Source organism: Manis javanica, chromosome 6 (genome assembly GCF_040802235.1).
Source record: "Manis javanica isolate MJ-LG chromosome 6, MJ_LKY, whole genome shotgun sequence".
NCBI classification, from domain to species: Eukaryota; Metazoa; Chordata; class Mammalia; order Pholidota; family Manidae; genus Manis; species Manis javanica.
This window is the reverse complement of record NC_133161.1, coordinates 97,231,157-97,248,939: the sequence shown is the minus strand read 5'-3', so window position 1 is coordinate 97,248,939 and position 17,783 is coordinate 97,231,157. Positions and strand designations below refer to the sequence as shown.

The following is a 17,783-nucleotide window of genomic DNA, read 5'->3' as shown; positions in this document are numbered from 1 at the left end:
CCTTCATATTAAGAACCAGGAAGTTTTCTCTTGAATGAGAAAAGATAACAGATACCAACACAGAGATTACACACGAACTAGAATTATCTGACCAGGATTTTAGAGCAGCCATCATAAAAAGTTTTTTAAACTTTCAATTATGAAGATGCTTAAATGAAAATATAGTCTCAGCAAAGAACTAGAAGGCAGAAAAATCAAATAGAAATTTTAGAACTAAAAGCTATTAAAAAAGCAATAAAAATCTCCCTGGATGGCCTGAACAGCAGAATGGAGAGGACAAAGGAGAGTCAGGACCTTGAAGATGAAATAGAAGGAAGCGACCCAGTCTGAACAGAGAGAAAACAGACCGAAAACAGTGCCTGTGAGTCTGTAACAAAAAGTTCTAACATTCCTGTCCTCAGAGCCCCTGAAGGAGACACTGAGCGGGTGGGGCTGAAGGAAAGGAAAAGCGTCCGTCTTTGGCAGAAGGTGCAAACCTGGGTGTTCAAGAAGCTGAGTGAAGCTCAAAGAGCATAAACCCAAAGGCGGCTCCAAGACAAAATTCTAAAAACTAAAGACAGAAAAGCTTGAGAGCAGCCAGTCAGAGACAATGCCCTACGCTCACAGGGAAGGTGAATCAGACGATAACCTCCTCAGAAACCTAGAGACCAGAGAAGCGGCACGGAATTTTTCAAGTGCTAAAAAAACCGTCACTCCATTCTGTCTGGTGAAATCCTTTGGGAGCGAAGGGGAAATAGAGACATCCTCAGAAAACGGAGAACTAAAAGAATTTTGTTTCTAGTCAAGATTTGTTGTTTGACTAGACCTACCCTAAAAGAATGACGAAAGGAAGTTCTTGAAACAAAGGAAATGTTTTTTAAAAAAAGGGAGTCTTGAAACATCAGGAGGGAAAACGCAGGAAAGAACAACAGTAAGAGTAAATATAATAGACTTTCCTCCTGAGTTCTGAGAATTATTGTCATACTCTACTCTGCATACTCTGAATGTCATACATACTCTGAATATAATGTCATACTTTACTCAAACTGGTAAAATGTTGACATCAACTGGTCCCTGGGCTGTTCTGCATCTTAACTGTGGTGGTGACAGGGACTACAGGGGATGAAATAATGGCACAGAATGTCGTACTAACACCACCTCACAGCACTAACATCAGGTTCTGGGCTTGGTGTTGTACTGCAGGTCCCGAACATGCATCTGTACTACCTTTCCAACTCCCTGTATGTCTATAATCATTTCAAAATAGAAAGGTTTTACATGTGTGGGACAAGGACACTGGGTTTGCTGCTCTAAAATGGGGGATGGGCAGGAATCAGGGGATAATCACACCCTCTTGAATAATTTCCAGCTCTCTGGGGATTAAACATACTTCTTCCCAAGTACGTTTAATATCTTGATTTATTTGAGGTAAAAATCTTGATTCTAGGTACGTTTCTCTCATTTGGGAGAAAGTTTTCATTTTAATAATAGAGAAAAACTAGAGACAAATTTACATGAATACCCATCAAGTGTATTGAACCTAAGAGAACATTTTTTGGTAAAATGTTGTTCTGCTGTTGATAACATATCTAGTAAAAAGTTAATTTTAGAAAATAAAACCTTCACTTATTTTAATAAGTGTAAGGAGGGGTGTGATCTAAGTTGTCAGGTCACTGCCATGTAAGACTAGCTGCCTCCCAAGGGAGTGTGTCGGACACTCTGCTTTCAAAAGTCTCTGCTGCTCCAGTATGTTTAGATGACAGTAGCCTAGGATTGGCAAATATTTTCTGTAAAGGAGCTGCTTCCTAAAAACTTCTTAAATAGTTGTTACTAAAGGTAGTAACCACTTTAGGCTGTAGAGGATCCTTTTAGTATGAAAGCCACCAAAGGCAAAAGTAAGATGTGCCAATGAAACTGCATTTGCCAAACAGGCAACAAAGGCCTTGTACAGTGTTCCTCTGCACTAGCTGAAGCTTGGGTTTCCTATCCTCCAGGTATTAAAACAGAAAAAATCCACCCAGAACGAAGATAGACCAAAATAGTTTCTAAAAGCTCCAGTGTTACGGACAGGAACTAAAATGTGGCCAAAACTAGACGGCCCGGAGGTGAAAGCCCTTGCTGAGCAGCCAGGGAAGCAGTCATCCTGCCTTGTCCTGCCGGCACCATGAGGTCTTGGGCGCATCACACACTCCCTCTGAGTTTCCCTGACCTCTTCTCTACTTTGAGAGCATCAGAGGACCGTTTGTATGGTTCCTTCCCAAATTTGTTACAATGAATTTCAGTTCAGCAGACTTATTCCCACTGTTACCAACAAAATTTTAAGACTTCAAATGAATAGTTTTAAGAGAAAGGTAGATTCAACTTAATTTAAATTATTTATAACATAGGCCTGATTAAGCACAATGAGCTAAAAATGACCACTAGGAGATGTGGAATATCAAAAAACAAAACTGAAAAACAAGTAATACCCAAAAACAATAGCATCAAGTAACATACAAGTAACAGAATGTTAGGGATAAAGTTACCGAAGGGTATGAAGGTCTGTCTACATCAAAAAATATAAAACAATATGAGAAAAATTAAAATGAAACAAATAAAGGGAAACATATACCATGTTAATGGACTGGAAGACTCATTGTTAAAATGTCAAACTGGTCTACAGATGTGGTGAGTCTCAATCAAAATCCCACAGCCGTTTTTAGGGGGCAATTTTGGTAGAAATTGATAAGGCGACTCTAAAATGTATTTGGAAGCGCAAAGGACCTAGAGTAAATATCACCTTGGAATAGAAGGGATCATAAGTACTATTTACTTGAGAGCAAGACTTGACAGAAGGCTATACAAATAGATTAATGGAACTGTCTGTCTGTCTATCCTGAGGTAGATCCACAGATACATGGTCCGATGATTTTAGACCAAGGACCAAAATAATTCAATGCAGAAAAGTGCTGGATTCAACTGAGTATTACTCAATTCAATAAATGGTGCTGGAGTAACTGCGTATTAACAGATGGATCCCTACCTAACACCAAATAATAAAGTAAAGACTGAATTAATTCAAAGTGGATCACAGACCTAAACATTAAAGCTGTAACTATAAAGCTATAAAAAAAAATAACAAAAGAAGATAACATCTTCATGACTTTGGAGTAGGTAAGGACTTCTTAAAGAGGAAACGTGTTAACCATGAAACAAAAGTTCATAAATTTGGCTTCATCAAAATTAAAACTTCCTTCTCATCAGAAAACAATGTTGAGAGAACAGAGAAGCCACAGGATAGGAAAAAATATTTGTAACCTGTAATCTGACAAAGGACTTGAATCCAGAATATATAAAGGACTATCATTACCCACACTATCCAATTAAAAAGGAAAAAAAGTACAAAAGAATAGCTCAACAGGCACATGAAATAGGGCTCCTCATCAGTCACAAGGGAAATGTGAATTAAATTGCAGTAAGATGCCACCACATTCCCATGAGCATGGCCAAGATGGAAGACGGCCAACACTAAATCTTGGCAAGAATGAAGCCACTGGCATTCTCAGATATTGCTGGCTTGAATGGAAAATGGTACAGTCACTTTGGAAAACTGTTGGGTAGTTTCTTTTAAAGTTAAATATGCATCTACCCTATGACCTAGCAATTCTACTCTTATCTAAGAGAAATGAAAATGTGGCCACTAAAAATTCCTTGATAAAAAGTATCGTTAAGAGCTTGATTCACAATAGCCAAAACCTACAACAGTCCAGGGGTCCATGAACAGACATGGATACATGTTATTCCCCAGCAATAGAACAGACTATTGTTACAAGCACCAACACAGATGAGTTCTCCAAAACATCGCGCTGAAGAAAACCAGACACCAGATAGCACATGCCGTATGATTCCACCCACAGGAACCCTAAAGTAAGGAAGACTCCACAGTGGAATAGGAGCAGGGGGTAAAGGCGTGTGCGTGCTGGTAGAGCCTGACATAGACTAGCATGGATTTAGATCTGTATATTTCATTATTCGTAAATTATATCCCCCTCCCACAACAAACAGTAGTTGGAGATTAAGGCTCTGGAGGTTAAGATTAAGATTTTCAGTCTAGCTCTTTTAATCCTGTAACAAATTGAAGGTATTAAGTGGTAAATGATCTTCAACAATTTTGATTATTTTATTTTTAATTTTATCAGATCAGTCTAATTCAAATTTCTACAAATGTGAGCTTACAATGTGTTTGGGATTAGTTTATTGATACTTGACTAATCACCTTTCCCCTATACAGAATGATCTGTGTTGGTGTCTATGGACTGATATTGCTGAGGCCTCCGTAGCCCGGACCGCATACCACCCCATTACATCACTCGGCCTGCGATTTACCTACTGTCCAGTATTCTCTAAGGGGCTTTATAACCTTTTCTCTAGTACATTTTCTTCCAAACAGAGGTCAGCTGAAAAAGTTTAAAAGATACAATAGTATCTGACCTTCATCTTTTAACTACTAGAGAAAGGCAGGCACTTTTCATGTGAAAACAGCATTAAAATATGATTTCCCAATTGACTAAAACTACATACACATTTTGTGTATTTCATAAACTACTTCTCATCAAGCTAAAATATGTTGAATTTTATTGTAATTAAAACTGGATTTATAAATTGTATGAATAAGCTCAATACTACCGTTTGTCCTTTGTAAGCTTCTTAAAAGAAAAATTTAACAGTTTTAGATAAACATAAAGCTACTTGCATGTCATTAAGGGAAACATTTTACTTGGTCCAATATTGTGAGGACTCTGCATGGTCCATTTATATCACATAAGCCAAAAAGTGTCAAATACCTTTACAAGCATTAGTGCTTCTGGTCCACAACTGTAGGCACAGAAGCAGCGTGGAGTACGCAGCCCACTGCAAACGGCAAGGCCGCCAGCTGGAGAAGACACAGCTTTTACAGACCAACCCAGCAAATACATTCAGTGCACGCACAGTGCATGTAGTATATAGAATGGTTTGGAAAAAGCCTAGATGTTGCTCAAATGATTCTGATTTTAAACTGGACAAATCCATCACATGTAAAAATGTGCCATTCAACAGTGTTTTTTTTCCCTCACTTCCCTCCTATTTTTGTCACAGAGATAGTTATAAAAACCTGCCTATAACTGTGTGTTACCTCTTTCAAGACTTACCTGAGGTTCAACATTATGGCCACGGGATTTCACTGAAAGCTCTGCCAGTACAGCAGAATATCCTCTTCCTCTTTTTCTAAAGCTTGTTTAGAAATGCTTCTAAGAAACTATGAATAAAGTAATTTAGTGAGAAAACAGTACGACCTGCCTGATCAACGTCACGTGCTGGTGGGTGGTACCCAGGGCCTCCAGCAATCGCACACCAGGGCTGGGTGTGAACACAGTCCGCGGATGCAGGCACCTAGACGGGACACTAACACTGAGAGCAGGTGGCGGCTACGTGCTGTCATTGTCACGATTGGACGTCTGAGAACTCGGGTAGGAAGAGAGCATTGCGTGGCAGCCTGAGCACACCACAAAGGGGCAAGTCTGTGTTGTTCACAGTAGAGAGCCCACGCACGGGCATGGCATGTGTCCACTCCACCCCGGTGACAGACCACTTGTGTTCATGACTGTCTAACACCGTGAGCCTAACAATGATAAATAAGGATGCTGGGACTTTTTTTTGTGAGAAGGATATTTAGTCGCTTTAAGTTAAACAGCATATACTTTCACATTTACATTTTTTAACATAGGAATTAACTGTTCACTGTGGGGACTACATATAATTGAAGTGTTCAATCTTGATCAAATTCAATTCTATTAAGTGTATTTTTATAAGTGTTTTTGGGACAAAGGTACCTACCTAATGACAAAGTGTCCAAACACCAAATTTTTATGAAAAAAGTTTCATAAATATTTTGGCATCTTATAACTTTTCCTGATACAGCTTGACGACTAATCAGAAATTCAACAAAAATGGCAGCATAAATTAAGCTTTGTATCTCTTCCTCCGCTCTGGAGGATTTTATTAACACAACAACATAATGGCGTCTTCACTGACCAAAGTGACCACGCGTTGGTCAGATCACACTGACGCTTGCAAGTAGCCAACATTAAGTGGCAGGCATGTGAGGAGGGGCAAGGGTGTAGCCTATGAAAGCATAAACAAGTAGATGTGATGAGGGATGGGCTGAGAAGTCGACACTGGTTTACTACGTACGACAGGATTACTCGACTTTGACCTTGAAACCAGAGTAAGTTCATAGGTGAAAAATCACCTACTCTTACTAGTGATGTTGAAAAGAAGAAAAATAGCCAGGGCTTTTGTTTGACAGGTTACATGCATTAGGCAAAAACAGACAACAGAAGCCAAATCAAGTCTGTCATAAAATATAAAAATAAGACATTATTCAACTACAGTGGATGTTATTCTAGGTCTCAAAAAATCTGGAAGGTATCTATTTAAATTAAAATCTTATTCCCTTCAAAATATCCAAAGTGAAAAAGTATCAATTTTAGTATAAAGATAGCAACATACATACATGCAGATATAGGTGCACAAATGAATAATGCAAAATACATTTATAAATATGTTAATTTTGGCACTTTTACTTGGATTTTTAAAGAAAGTGAATACAGATATCTTTGCAACAAATTCTCATTCTGGAGAGAAAGAAGATAGAACTAAAAAGTTCAAACATCTCCCTTCTTATAAACAACACTGAGACAGATACATCCCCTGTTAAACCTCCTGGCTGGCAACCATACGTCTGGGCTGGATTTCTCTAACCCAATGCATTTGACAGTTACTATAGATCTTACCAGTGATACCTGGTCATCCACTTTCAGTACACATACCATTTGGCCAGAAGTCAATAAATAATATTGTTTTCAATGTAGAAATCTTAAAGTTCTAAATGGAAATACTGCTCAGTAGATAAATTCTCCTGGAATTTCTTGTAGCAAAGGTTCTTCAAATTTAAATCGTTTGGAAATGGCCTTTTGCTCCATTTTCTCTTTTTCAGATTGTCTGCATTGTCCTAAAGTATATGAAGTAACTACAATTAACTCCTCTGTTACACCTGATTCCTTGGTTTCTAGTTTCTGAGAATCCGAGTTAATTTCAGGCGCAGAATCACCTTCTTGGAGGGCATTTCCTTCTTCTAAGGCCCCTTTCCCCTTGAAAGGATCCTGAATACTGCTCTGTGACAGCCATGGATGTTTCAGACATTCTTCCGCAGTGGCCCGATCTCTGTATAAAGATACACATTCTAAACTTAGGATAGTTTAAAACTTCAATTATAAATTAGAGCGAAGGTTATGTTTACTGTATTATATTTTGGGACATATGAAGAGTTGGCAAAAATCTTAGTGTGGTTCCTCAATAAAACCAGAAGTCTTAGCATTTGTTGTGCATGTGGCAATCCATGATACTGAAAAAAAAAAAATTTAAGTAGACTACCTCTGAAAAGCCTTTTTGAGAGGCCAAGAATAGATAGAAAATATCTGTTATGCTGAGGTGAAGTTCAGTTTTTCTAGAAATATTTTCATTTTTGCCACTTTTGCTTTCAACAGATATATAATAAGCCAAAGGTTTTTAGCTAATTTTACGTCTACATTTTCATGTCTTCATTTTGGTGTTTCAGTAGTTAAAACTGCTTTTGCTCAGAACAGATCACTCAAAAATTGACAAAAATCAATAGTAACTAATACTTACGCAGGTTTCTTAACTAGAAGTGTCTTGATGAAGTCAATAGCTGACTCAGACACACCATCAAATTCTTCCTCAGAATAGCTCAAGTTCATCTGAGAGATGTTTAGGAATGTTTCTTGCTTGCTATCACCTAAGAAAGGTGATATGCCTGCAAGCATGACATATGTTAACACTCCAATGCTCCTAAATCAAAATGAAAATGTGAGGAAAATTAGAATCATATCTAGTTCTTGAAACTAATTTGATCAATTTTTCATAAATAGTAGTTACCACATATCTGTTGCCATGCTGATAGGATCATAACTCAGAATTTCAGGAGCTAGTATCAGAAAGCAAAGAAACAGTTTTGTGAAAAAACTTCCAAATTCACTCTTAGAGAAAAATACTTTAGGTACTCATCAGAAACTGTAAGACATTAGTCAAGGTTTGAGCTAAATGAAGTAAGTTAACTTTGTAAATCAACATGAATTACTATAAAGTCGAGCCAGATGTTTATAATTAACATTTCCTTTTCACACTTCCACCCTCCACTGTTGGGTCCTAATATTTTTTAAATATCTGAATGTATAAATACTGCAAAATAAAATGACACCTCTTGACACCTTCCTCTTTCTCAGCACCATCCATGACTCTTCTCCCCGCCACCCTCTTCCCAATCCATGGTACTCTCCCCTCTGTCCCACCCCTCTGACCTATTCTGTGTTAAAACGAGTGAGCTGTTCAAATGTCCACCCACGAACAAAAAGTCAGTCATCACAAACTTCCAATTATAAATCAGTCATGGGGATTAAAAGTACAACATGGGGAATAATAATGTAATGTCTTTATATAGTGACAGATGGTAACTACACTGAAATCATGGTGAGCATTTCATAATGCACATAATTGTTGAAGCACTATATTGTATACCTGAAACCAATTTAATATTGTATTAACTATATATTTTTAAAAAGTCAACAAGGTTAAAAAAAATGGCATCTTCAGATAATACTGCATCACATACACACGGCTGCAGTTATTGAGTTGAGAAAAACAGTATGCTTTGATAATATTTAAACTGCTGTCACACAAAAAGCAACAGAAAGACACTGTCAATGTATAAGGGCTTAGGAGAAACTTATAGAAATGCTTCTTGAAAAGAAAAAGCCTATTCATTGATACAATCTAGTCAATCAAAAGATGATTTTCTTCAAAAGTATACAACAGGAAGGCTAGGCTATGAAAAGACAGACAGTAAGTGCTGAATCCATTCAAAAACAGATCAAAGACATTAAACTGTGGTAATTACAATTAAAAAAGAATGATCAAATAAAAAAAAAAACACCCCAAGTTATATATCCATTACTGTTGGGGGACAACTCTGCCCCACCCCAGAGCATGAGGAAGAAGAGGTGGGAGGGCATGTTAGGTGTGCTCCTTCCCTCAACTTTGATTTCTGGAACTGCTGAGTTGAGAAACAGAGATTATGAATATTATTTATAAGTTTTAAAAGAAACTACTAGGCAATTTAAGATGAAATGCATAGCATCCAAATTATTGGAGGGGAAAAAAATTAAAAAGACCAAAGAGCAAAAGATAGTGTGAGGAGGGAGGTAGGAAAGAAAAACAGTTACTTTTTTTAGTGTGTATGATGTGCCGAGTACCGATGTAAGGGCGGATACAGCAATCCAACGAGGTCATATGACTACAGATCTATTTCACAGACAGAGGAATGTGCAGTAGAAAGAGATTTCTGGGCCAGAGGGAAAAAAGCTATTGGGAGAAAATTTTAAATTTACCAAAGAACAGAAAGCATGAAAAAAAACCCAACCTTATTCAGGATAACAACTACTATCAGTACCTCAGCTCATAGCCCTTCATTCTGTATCTCTTCTAGTTTGCCATGCTGTCCATTCAAAACTGGTTAAAATATTTGGGCTGCTGCCTTCCCCAGACAAGTACTGTTAAGCCACATTCCAAAAACTTATTTAGTTTTTGGAACTTAGCAGTTATGACGCTTATCAGTCAGCACACAGAAAACTAATTATTCTAGTCCACAAAAACACAAACATTTTGAAGGTTATTTTTCTGCCTGTGACATATTTTATTACCTAATTAATTAAAGATCTATTTCAAATTGCAGGACTTTCAAAAATTATTTTAAAACTTCAAGTATTTTTTATATTCAAATAATGTAGTCTGAACAGTAATTTATTATTTTTGGAGTTATCACTGCCAGGCAGCTGGTTTCTTCAGCCCTATCTGTCCTCCTAGCTGTGTCCTCTGGGCTCCTCTCTCCCTTGTGGGTACATTCCCACCACCCTCACTGTGGCCAGAACACCGCGGGCCCACTCGGAGGCTCGGAGGGAGGCTGCCTGTCTGCCCTTCACCCCGTCACCCGCAGGCAAATCTTCCCCTCGGGCCCAGGCTTTTCCACTTCTGGTCATGTCACTGCCATCGACTGACACAGAAGCCACTCTCCACACTCACAGCCACGACCCGTGCAGCCTGGCATGCGGGCTCCTTGCCCTAAAGAGCTGCCCTTCCAGAGTTATGTCAGAGCCTGCTCATTACAAAGTGCTATTTCATCTCTGAAATTTTACATGTGAAGTATTTACCACTTAAAATGCTTAAATATTGTAATCTCTGTCACAGCCTTTAAATTATTTTACTGTCTTGCTCTACTACAGATATTAGCTTTGTAAACCATGTGACATTTAAACCACTTATACTTCTATGCCCCATTTCTTTCTCTAGTCTATTGAAAAAGTCATAGTTTGCTGCTTTTTCTACTAAACCCAGAAGCTATGGTGTATCTCTTGCTAGTACCGTCAAGGTCTAAGCTCCTTTTGCTTTCTGCTAGGTGCCCTCACCTTCGCGTCCACGCAGTGGAACGGCCTGTGTCTCTCTCACACCCAGGGAATCCCAGGCTTGCAATCATTTTAACAATGCCTATTACCAACCTGAAGTTCTTTAAAGGCCCTTACTTCTTAAATATCCTCTCACCCACAGACGACCTGATATCCTACACTGTGTTAAGAAAATCCTCTCCTATTCCTTTTAGGAGCAATCCTTTCAAATTCTCCTAGCTTTCCAGCAAAGGGATTACCAACTTGGTATATCACTCTGTATTCATTTTTAAATTTAGTACAAAGGATGGACTCTCCAATGGTAGAATTTCCACATAGCATATGGCTGGTGTCACTATTAATCACACCACAGGCGAGCTCCCTAATGAAGTGATGCCTGCCGCCGAACGCAAAACACACCCCACGCTTATGAATACTTACCCACATATTCAGGAGTGCCCATGATTTCTCGAAGCTCCTCACTGTTCTTCAATATTCTTGAAAGGCCAAAATCAACTATCTTAATGTCACCTAGTGGAGATTCACTTGTCAGCAGAATATTCTGAGGCTAAAAAACACAGACACATTCCCAGTCAATAAAACTGTGAGTATGAAGAGCATGTAGCCCATAAAACACAGATTTCACCTGTGACACTGAGGCTGTAAGGCAGCAGGCCTTGTATAATCTCTTATACTGGCTCCTCCTCAGGACATAAATATGCATCTATATCTTAAAAACAAAGCCAAACCTCTTATAAAAAATATCCCCCATGACTCTGAATCCTTTTCTAGCCAACACTCTCCCCTCCCTGCTGTTCCCTCCAGCTTCTTGAAAGCATGGTCTCGCACACGTCTCGGTCCAGCTGCACCTGGACTTTGCCCCCTCTACTCAATCTACTCTAAGTTTGCAAAATCTTTAATAATCAAAGACCTACCAAATCCAGTGGATGTCTTTCAGGCACTGTTTTTCATTCCCTGGTTGCTGTGTAATCTGGCATCCTTACATTCCTCTTGGATCTATCCTCCCTCTACAGACCCCTCACCATTTTCTCAGGGTGTTTTTCTTTTGCTCTCCTTTTAGATTTTGGTGTGGCCCAAGATCTCTTGCTGGCTGGCCCTCTTCTCCCAACACTCTGCCTTCTATCTCTGATCAGTATCATCTACTGTCAAAGCTTCAGCTGCCCCTTATATGCTGATGACTTACATCCTAAGCCCTCTGTAGACTCAGAAGATATGATTAAAATCAGATCTTATCTGGCTGAAAGGTACCACACCTTCAACTCCCCACTACAGAGCAAGGCCTTCAATTCATAAATACCTACCCCACCAAACCCATTCCTCTCTCTGTGCTCCCAGTCTCAGTGCCCAAGACAAATACCAGTGATTCATTCTCAAGTACTCTTGTCTCCTTCATTTTCAACCTTTTTTACATCTAGTGAAGTCAGCAGTCATGCCAAATCTATTTCCTAAATCTCAGTATCCCCAGTGCTTAAAGTTTAGGCTTTCATTATTTCTTAACCAGACCACTACTCCATTATCTCTAGTTTTCCCCACCTCCAGCCCACCCTCCACTGTACAATCATCTTCCCATAATATAAGTCTGACCATGACACTGTGACTGTATGGTTCACCAACAGCCACGCTCTCAAATAGGGGTGGGGTGGATGCAAATGGTGACAGACAATAGCTGCCCAAAGCCACAGAATCTATCACATTCCTGGAGTCATTTTTACCTAATTTAAAATTCCCTAAGGTTTTCACATTAAAAAGTCAAGCAGACACGTTATAGATTAGAATATAAAATTGATTAGAACTTAAAATAAAATACAAGATTTGAAAGAAAAGCTTATGTTGCTCAAAGAGGATCTGCATGTACTGTCTTATGCCATTAAGAATATTTCCAAAGATAAATTGAGAAGCATTGGTACCAATAAAGTATAAATACCTCACTACAGCAGCCAGAGCCTCTGCCTCCTTTTCAAGATTAATTTGTCACCATTCTTCAGACAATCTGTGTTGAATCTAACAGGCTGTAATCCCCAAATAAGACACACGCACACATGCATACATATTGCCTTTGCTCAGGAAGACCTCTCCCCTTCTCTGCCTGACAAATTTATTTTCATTATTCACCATGAATGACGGGTTTCACAAAGCACTAGTTATTCCCTCCATAAAGCTTTCTCTAACCCCGCTTTCCACCTTCCAGGGAAGGTTTGATGCCTGTCCCTCTCTTATAAATGGCAAACATCCTGTTGTTTTGTTAAGTGTATTTTTCTGTTTCCTCCATCACACTGTGGTTCTCAGAGGTTTATAATGAGTAAGGAAGGTTCACATTTCCCTTCCTTCCGCTCATCTTCACCCACTCCATCCACCTTGTCCTCTCACTGCCCTACAGCAGGTCACTCAAATCCCATGACCCTTTTCCGTGCTTTTCCTTGGACTCTATCTTAGCAGCGCTTGACCTTACTGCCACTCCTTCCTTGTTTGCAAACTCTTTTCCTCTTGGCTTCCAGAAGAAAACAGTGCTGGTTTTCCTCCTGACCCTCTGGCTGCTGCCACGGCCTGTGAGTCGGTCTTCCTTCACCTGGCCCCTGCCGTGCTGCGTTTACGGCGCCCCATCCTGAGGCTCTGCCCTCTGCTCGCTCTGTGCTGTGCTCTCACCTTGTTCCGTCTGTCTGCACCCAAGGCTGAATTATCACTCAGTCCTTATGAGTCACCTTTTTATCTCTGGCTCAGTCCTCTTCTCAGGGCTCCAGACCTCTTCGACCAACTGCCACCTACCTCTCCCCCTTGATGTCTCAAAAGCACCGGACATTGAGCACACTCAAGCCAGGCTCACACTGCCCCTGCCAGATCAGATTCTCCCTATGCCAGTGACAGGCGTCTCAGGGAATGCCACTCTTGTCCAGCAGGATGACAGGACACGAAGGAGCACGTCCTTCCTCTCTCCCCTCTTCCTCCTCAGTTAGCTAGCATGTTACCATAGCCCACTGATTTTAAATCCTGAATTTAAGCATTTCTAGCCTTTGGCCCACTTCTCTCCAACTAGAGAACACTCATTCAAGCTGCCATCAATTTCTGTTCAGCTGCAGCAGTCTCTAGATCATTTGCCAGGATCTGTTCTGCACACACGAAAGCCAGAGGGTCTTTTGTGCTATATAAACCTGGTCTGTTATCCCCCTGCCCAAACCCTTCAGTAGCTTCTCAATGCCCTTACAATAACCTTCAAACTACTTAACATGGTATACAGAACCCTGCCTGTGAGCTCCTGCCTCACGCCCCAGACCTGTCATGCGCCTGGGCCCCCTGGCTTGGGGAGACTGGGTCTCCCTGGCCGTGGTTCAGTCTCCCTTACTTGCCACGCTCTCTCACAATGGTTCCTCTGTCTGTGGTATTCTCTCCACCTAGCACACCTCCCTTCTTTCTTCTTTGCCTACTTTGCCAACTTGTGAAAAGAACTAGGATGGCAGTGAAGCAGATTTTAACAAAGTTCAACAATGTGAAGAGCTGCAATATGAAAATGGAAATTGAGCCTCAGACGCTCCCTCTTCTGAAAAAGGGCCTTACAGTCAACCCAACCATCCATCATACCCTTTTTGTTATGAAAATGTTTATAGATTTACAAAAGTCTGGATTCAGAAACAGTAAGGGAGGGTCTACAGTTCCATGAAAACTGCAGCCACAGCCCTGGTCACTGTGACACCACCAGGCGTGTGCCCGGCACACAACAGGGACCTGCTTTCCTGTGAGTGAAGGGAGGAAACATGAATGACTACGCTAAAAATTGCCAAAGATGCCTCCTCTGTGTCAGGAATGGTGGTGCTAGACAGGAGGAACGACGAGGTGTAAGGAAGAAGAGTTCACAATCAGAACACAGAAGGACCTACCAGGCGCAGTCACCGAGGCACTCCAGTGCGTGGGCGGTGGCAGACACAGTGCTCCGGTAATGAATAAATAAAAGGGAGTAACTCTGCCCTGGGGAATTACAGAGGAGGGAAGTGGGCAGACGCTGAAGGGAAAAAGAGGATTTCATCATTTATTCATTTATTCAACCAGTTTTTACTGACTGCCTACTGGGAAAATAACAGAAAACAAGGCGTGTGTCTCCTGTTCTTCTGGAGCCTTACATTCTAATGGGGACAAATACACAGAAATAATATAACCGCAGCTAGTTGTAGGCTCTCCGGAGAACGACGAGTAGGGTCCTGAGAAGGCGGGGCCTGCCGGGAAGTCCGTGCACCCCGGGAGGCCGTCTTCGGGGCCACGGTCTCTGAGAGGCTGTGTAGAGAGAGAGGGAGGAGAGAGGGCTGCCAAGGAGCCAGTCGGGGCAGAGTACCTTGGGCGGGGCAGGCAGGGAGCATTCCAGGCAGGGGAAGGGCGTATAAAAGCCCGAGGCAGAGACAGCACAAAGGTGAGAGGGACAGGTGTGGGGTAGCGATGAGACTAGGGAGCAAATGGGGTGGAGGGGGAGGAATTACAGGGCTCTGTGGGCCCTTGAGGAACCGGAAGAAGGCAAACCAGGGGGAGGGAAGGAAGACGTTCCAGGGAAACCAACAGGGGAGCCGATGTGTAGTGGGATGTGTGCAAGGTCTTATCAAATACAAGAATGTGGCTCGAAATATGCTTCTGGGAATGTGCCTTCATCCTGTTTTTAAAAGTCTCAAAAGGGAGAGAGAGCCAGAATGGGAGAGAGATGATGAAGCATGGAATAAAAAATAGAGAAGTTTTACACATTACATAGCAAAATCCACAGCCCACTGTGGGAGAGTGCAATGCCCGTGTCACTCACAGACAGACACAGGTCAGCAAGATGGGGCAGGTGCTTAAATTTTGACTCTCAGACCCAGAATCTGAGGTGCCTGCAAGACCACTTGGGTAAAGATGTCCAAAATCAGTTGGAAATTCAGTCTGGAGAGAAGAGGAGGCTGAAGATACAGCTTTGGAAGTCAACAGCACACAGGCGGGACTAAAACCATGGAAGCAAAGAGAGGAAGAGAATACCGCCAGAAGGGCAGCGGCCAAGGTGAAGGCTGGCGGACAGCTGCCTGACCAGTGGCGACAGGGCTGTGAAGGAGACGGCAGGTAGTGCTCTGGCTCTGAGGCTAGGAGTCCAGCTTCAGTCCTGTAGTAAGAGTCAGCAGGAGAGGGTTGTCAAATGGGACAAGAGGACAAATGAGGACCCAGAAGAGACCGCTACATAGAGCAAATAAATTACAAAAGACCTTTGAGAAAGTAGTTTTTAGTAAAATGGTGGGAGAAAAAGCTTGATTACAGTAGGTTGAAAAATAAGTTGAAAGGCTAAGAAGGGATATTTATATTACAGCTTACTTTGGCTTAAGTATCTTTTGATGCTCCCTAAACCAGTGCTATGCTACAGAAAGTTAATGTGAGTCACATAATGTAGTTTAAAATTTTCTAGCCACATTACCAAAAGTAAAATGCAGCAGGTGAAGTTAATTTTAGCATATTAACTCAACAAATCTAAAATATTATCCCTTCAAAATGTAAAATCATTGAGATATTTTACTTTTTTTCATACTATGCCTTTGAAATCTGGAGTGGATTTCACTCTCTACATCTCAGTTCAGATGAGCCAGATTTCAAGTGCTCCATAGCCACACGTGGCTAGTGGTACTGGATTGAACCGTGCAGCTATCAACTCTTCAGGGAAAAAAAACATCCAAAGGATATCCCCAGAAAGGATCAGGGAACTCTTAGCATCTCTTGCATAATGTTCTAACTTACTCCCACTATGCAATTATGCAATGATAGTTCACTTTGAAAACATAGTCATAAAAATAACTAAGACTTTCCTGTCTATAGAGAAAATAACCTACTGTGACTCAGCGTAATCTGTAATTTTGTACAAAAACCTGTTTTTTTAATCATAGAAAGTTTTGGCCACAGTAAAAACTTAAAGCTGAACAAAAAACAAACACAATAATTGCTGTCACTACAGAAGTTTGGACTACAGAGACATACTAACTTGTTACAAACACCCAAACCTGATAAAGCACACCCTTCCCCTCCCCACCTTCTACCCTCCCCCACCCCCACCACCTCCATCTCTCTCTCTCAAACACACACACAGGAATGAAAATGCTCAACTGATCATTGTTAAAATCAATTTCTCTTTTCAATGATAATATTTATAGGTTTTGGGACTACGTATAAACTTCATTATACAGCATCCACAGCTTAGCTAGACCTCCTTTATAGGGAATCCAGTTCATGCTAAAGAAACTGTGGCTCACAATACCTAATTCCACTGAAGATGCATGTAGCCCAGGTGGTAAGAGGAAGAACAACAAGGTCAGTGGAGAGGCAATGACAGTGAGATACAAAGGAAACATACAAACGGCCCTCTAATAGACAAGGGCAGGAGGGAGGTCTTTCTAAAACCTCATTTCTCTGCTTCAGGGGGACTCCTTTTACTTATCATGGTATCTTCATCTTTATACATAGTCCACTTAACATTTACCAAATTATATCATTGGCTAAGATCATTGAGAAGTTGAGGCTAAACTGCTTCGTCAGGCTTGAGGTATCACGTACAAGGCTTTAGGAACATTTTGTCAGGCAATAAAAATTCAAGTAAATTGACTATTTATTAAAACCCAGGTCAGAGTATAGAAATAGGCTGATAATCCTATCTAAATTTGGGGGACTGTTTAAGAATGTTACATGTTACCCTATTTCAAGTAATACATTGATGCTTAAACTGTCAGAGATAATTTAAGTCTCAAATGAGAGAGTTCCAGCTTCTGGCTCCTCGTCTGCCCCCCCACTTCCCATACATGTTTAGGGTGGGCAAGTCAACAGCTGGAAACCCAGCACAGACCTCCTGAAGTCCTGGTCATAAACCCGGGTTTCTCTGTGCGCTTCTGGCCAAGTCCTTCCCGACTGAAGCAAACGCAGGCTCCATGTCAGTGACGGGGCTTTAAGCTTTGACCTGACTTTGGTAGAGCTGTTTCTCATGATTTATATATGAATGAATGGACTTGCCCTTAACCATAATTCATTTTGTCTTTTCTATTTTTGTAGACTTACAAACATTCCAAAACCTGCACCTGCTACCCTTCAAAGAGTTTTCCATGTTTAACATAAGATACTTGTCTAAGAATCTTCAGTGAATCAGTTGTTTGGCAAACTGACTGTCCTGAAGCCCAGGAGTGTATTTTCTACTGTGTGAATTTATCTTTTATAGGGGCAACTATAATGCTTTTCTACCTCCTAAATATTTTCTGTCTCTGAGTCAAGAACTTCCCA

At 40.8% G+C, this 17,783-nt stretch overlaps 1 protein-coding gene across 2 annotated transcripts in view; it reads right to left on the bottom strand.

Annotated features, from left to right (window-relative positions):
* Positions 1–6,558: 6,558 nt before the first annotated feature.
* The window catches only part of STK17A (serine/threonine kinase 17a), a 35,051-nt gene continuing 23,826 nt past the window's right edge, over positions 6,559–17,783 (bottom strand). Inside the window, exons 4-8 of one of the 2 annotated variants that reach the window (XM_037003124.2) lie at positions 10,953–11,079; positions 7,954–8,002; positions 7,687–7,866; positions 7,109–7,221; positions 6,559–7,009 (exon numbers count right to left, since the gene is read on the bottom strand). In XM_037003124.2, coding sequence (XP_036859019.1) covers positions 6,900–7,009; positions 7,109–7,221; positions 7,687–7,866; positions 7,954–8,002; positions 10,953–11,079 — 579 coding nt within the window. In that variant the 3' untranslated portion in view covers positions 6,559–6,899. Of the gene's footprint in view, positions 7,222–7,686; positions 7,867–7,953; positions 8,003–10,952; positions 11,080–17,783 lie in introns of both variants that reach the window. The other variant, XM_037003123.2, reaches the window with a different exon arrangement.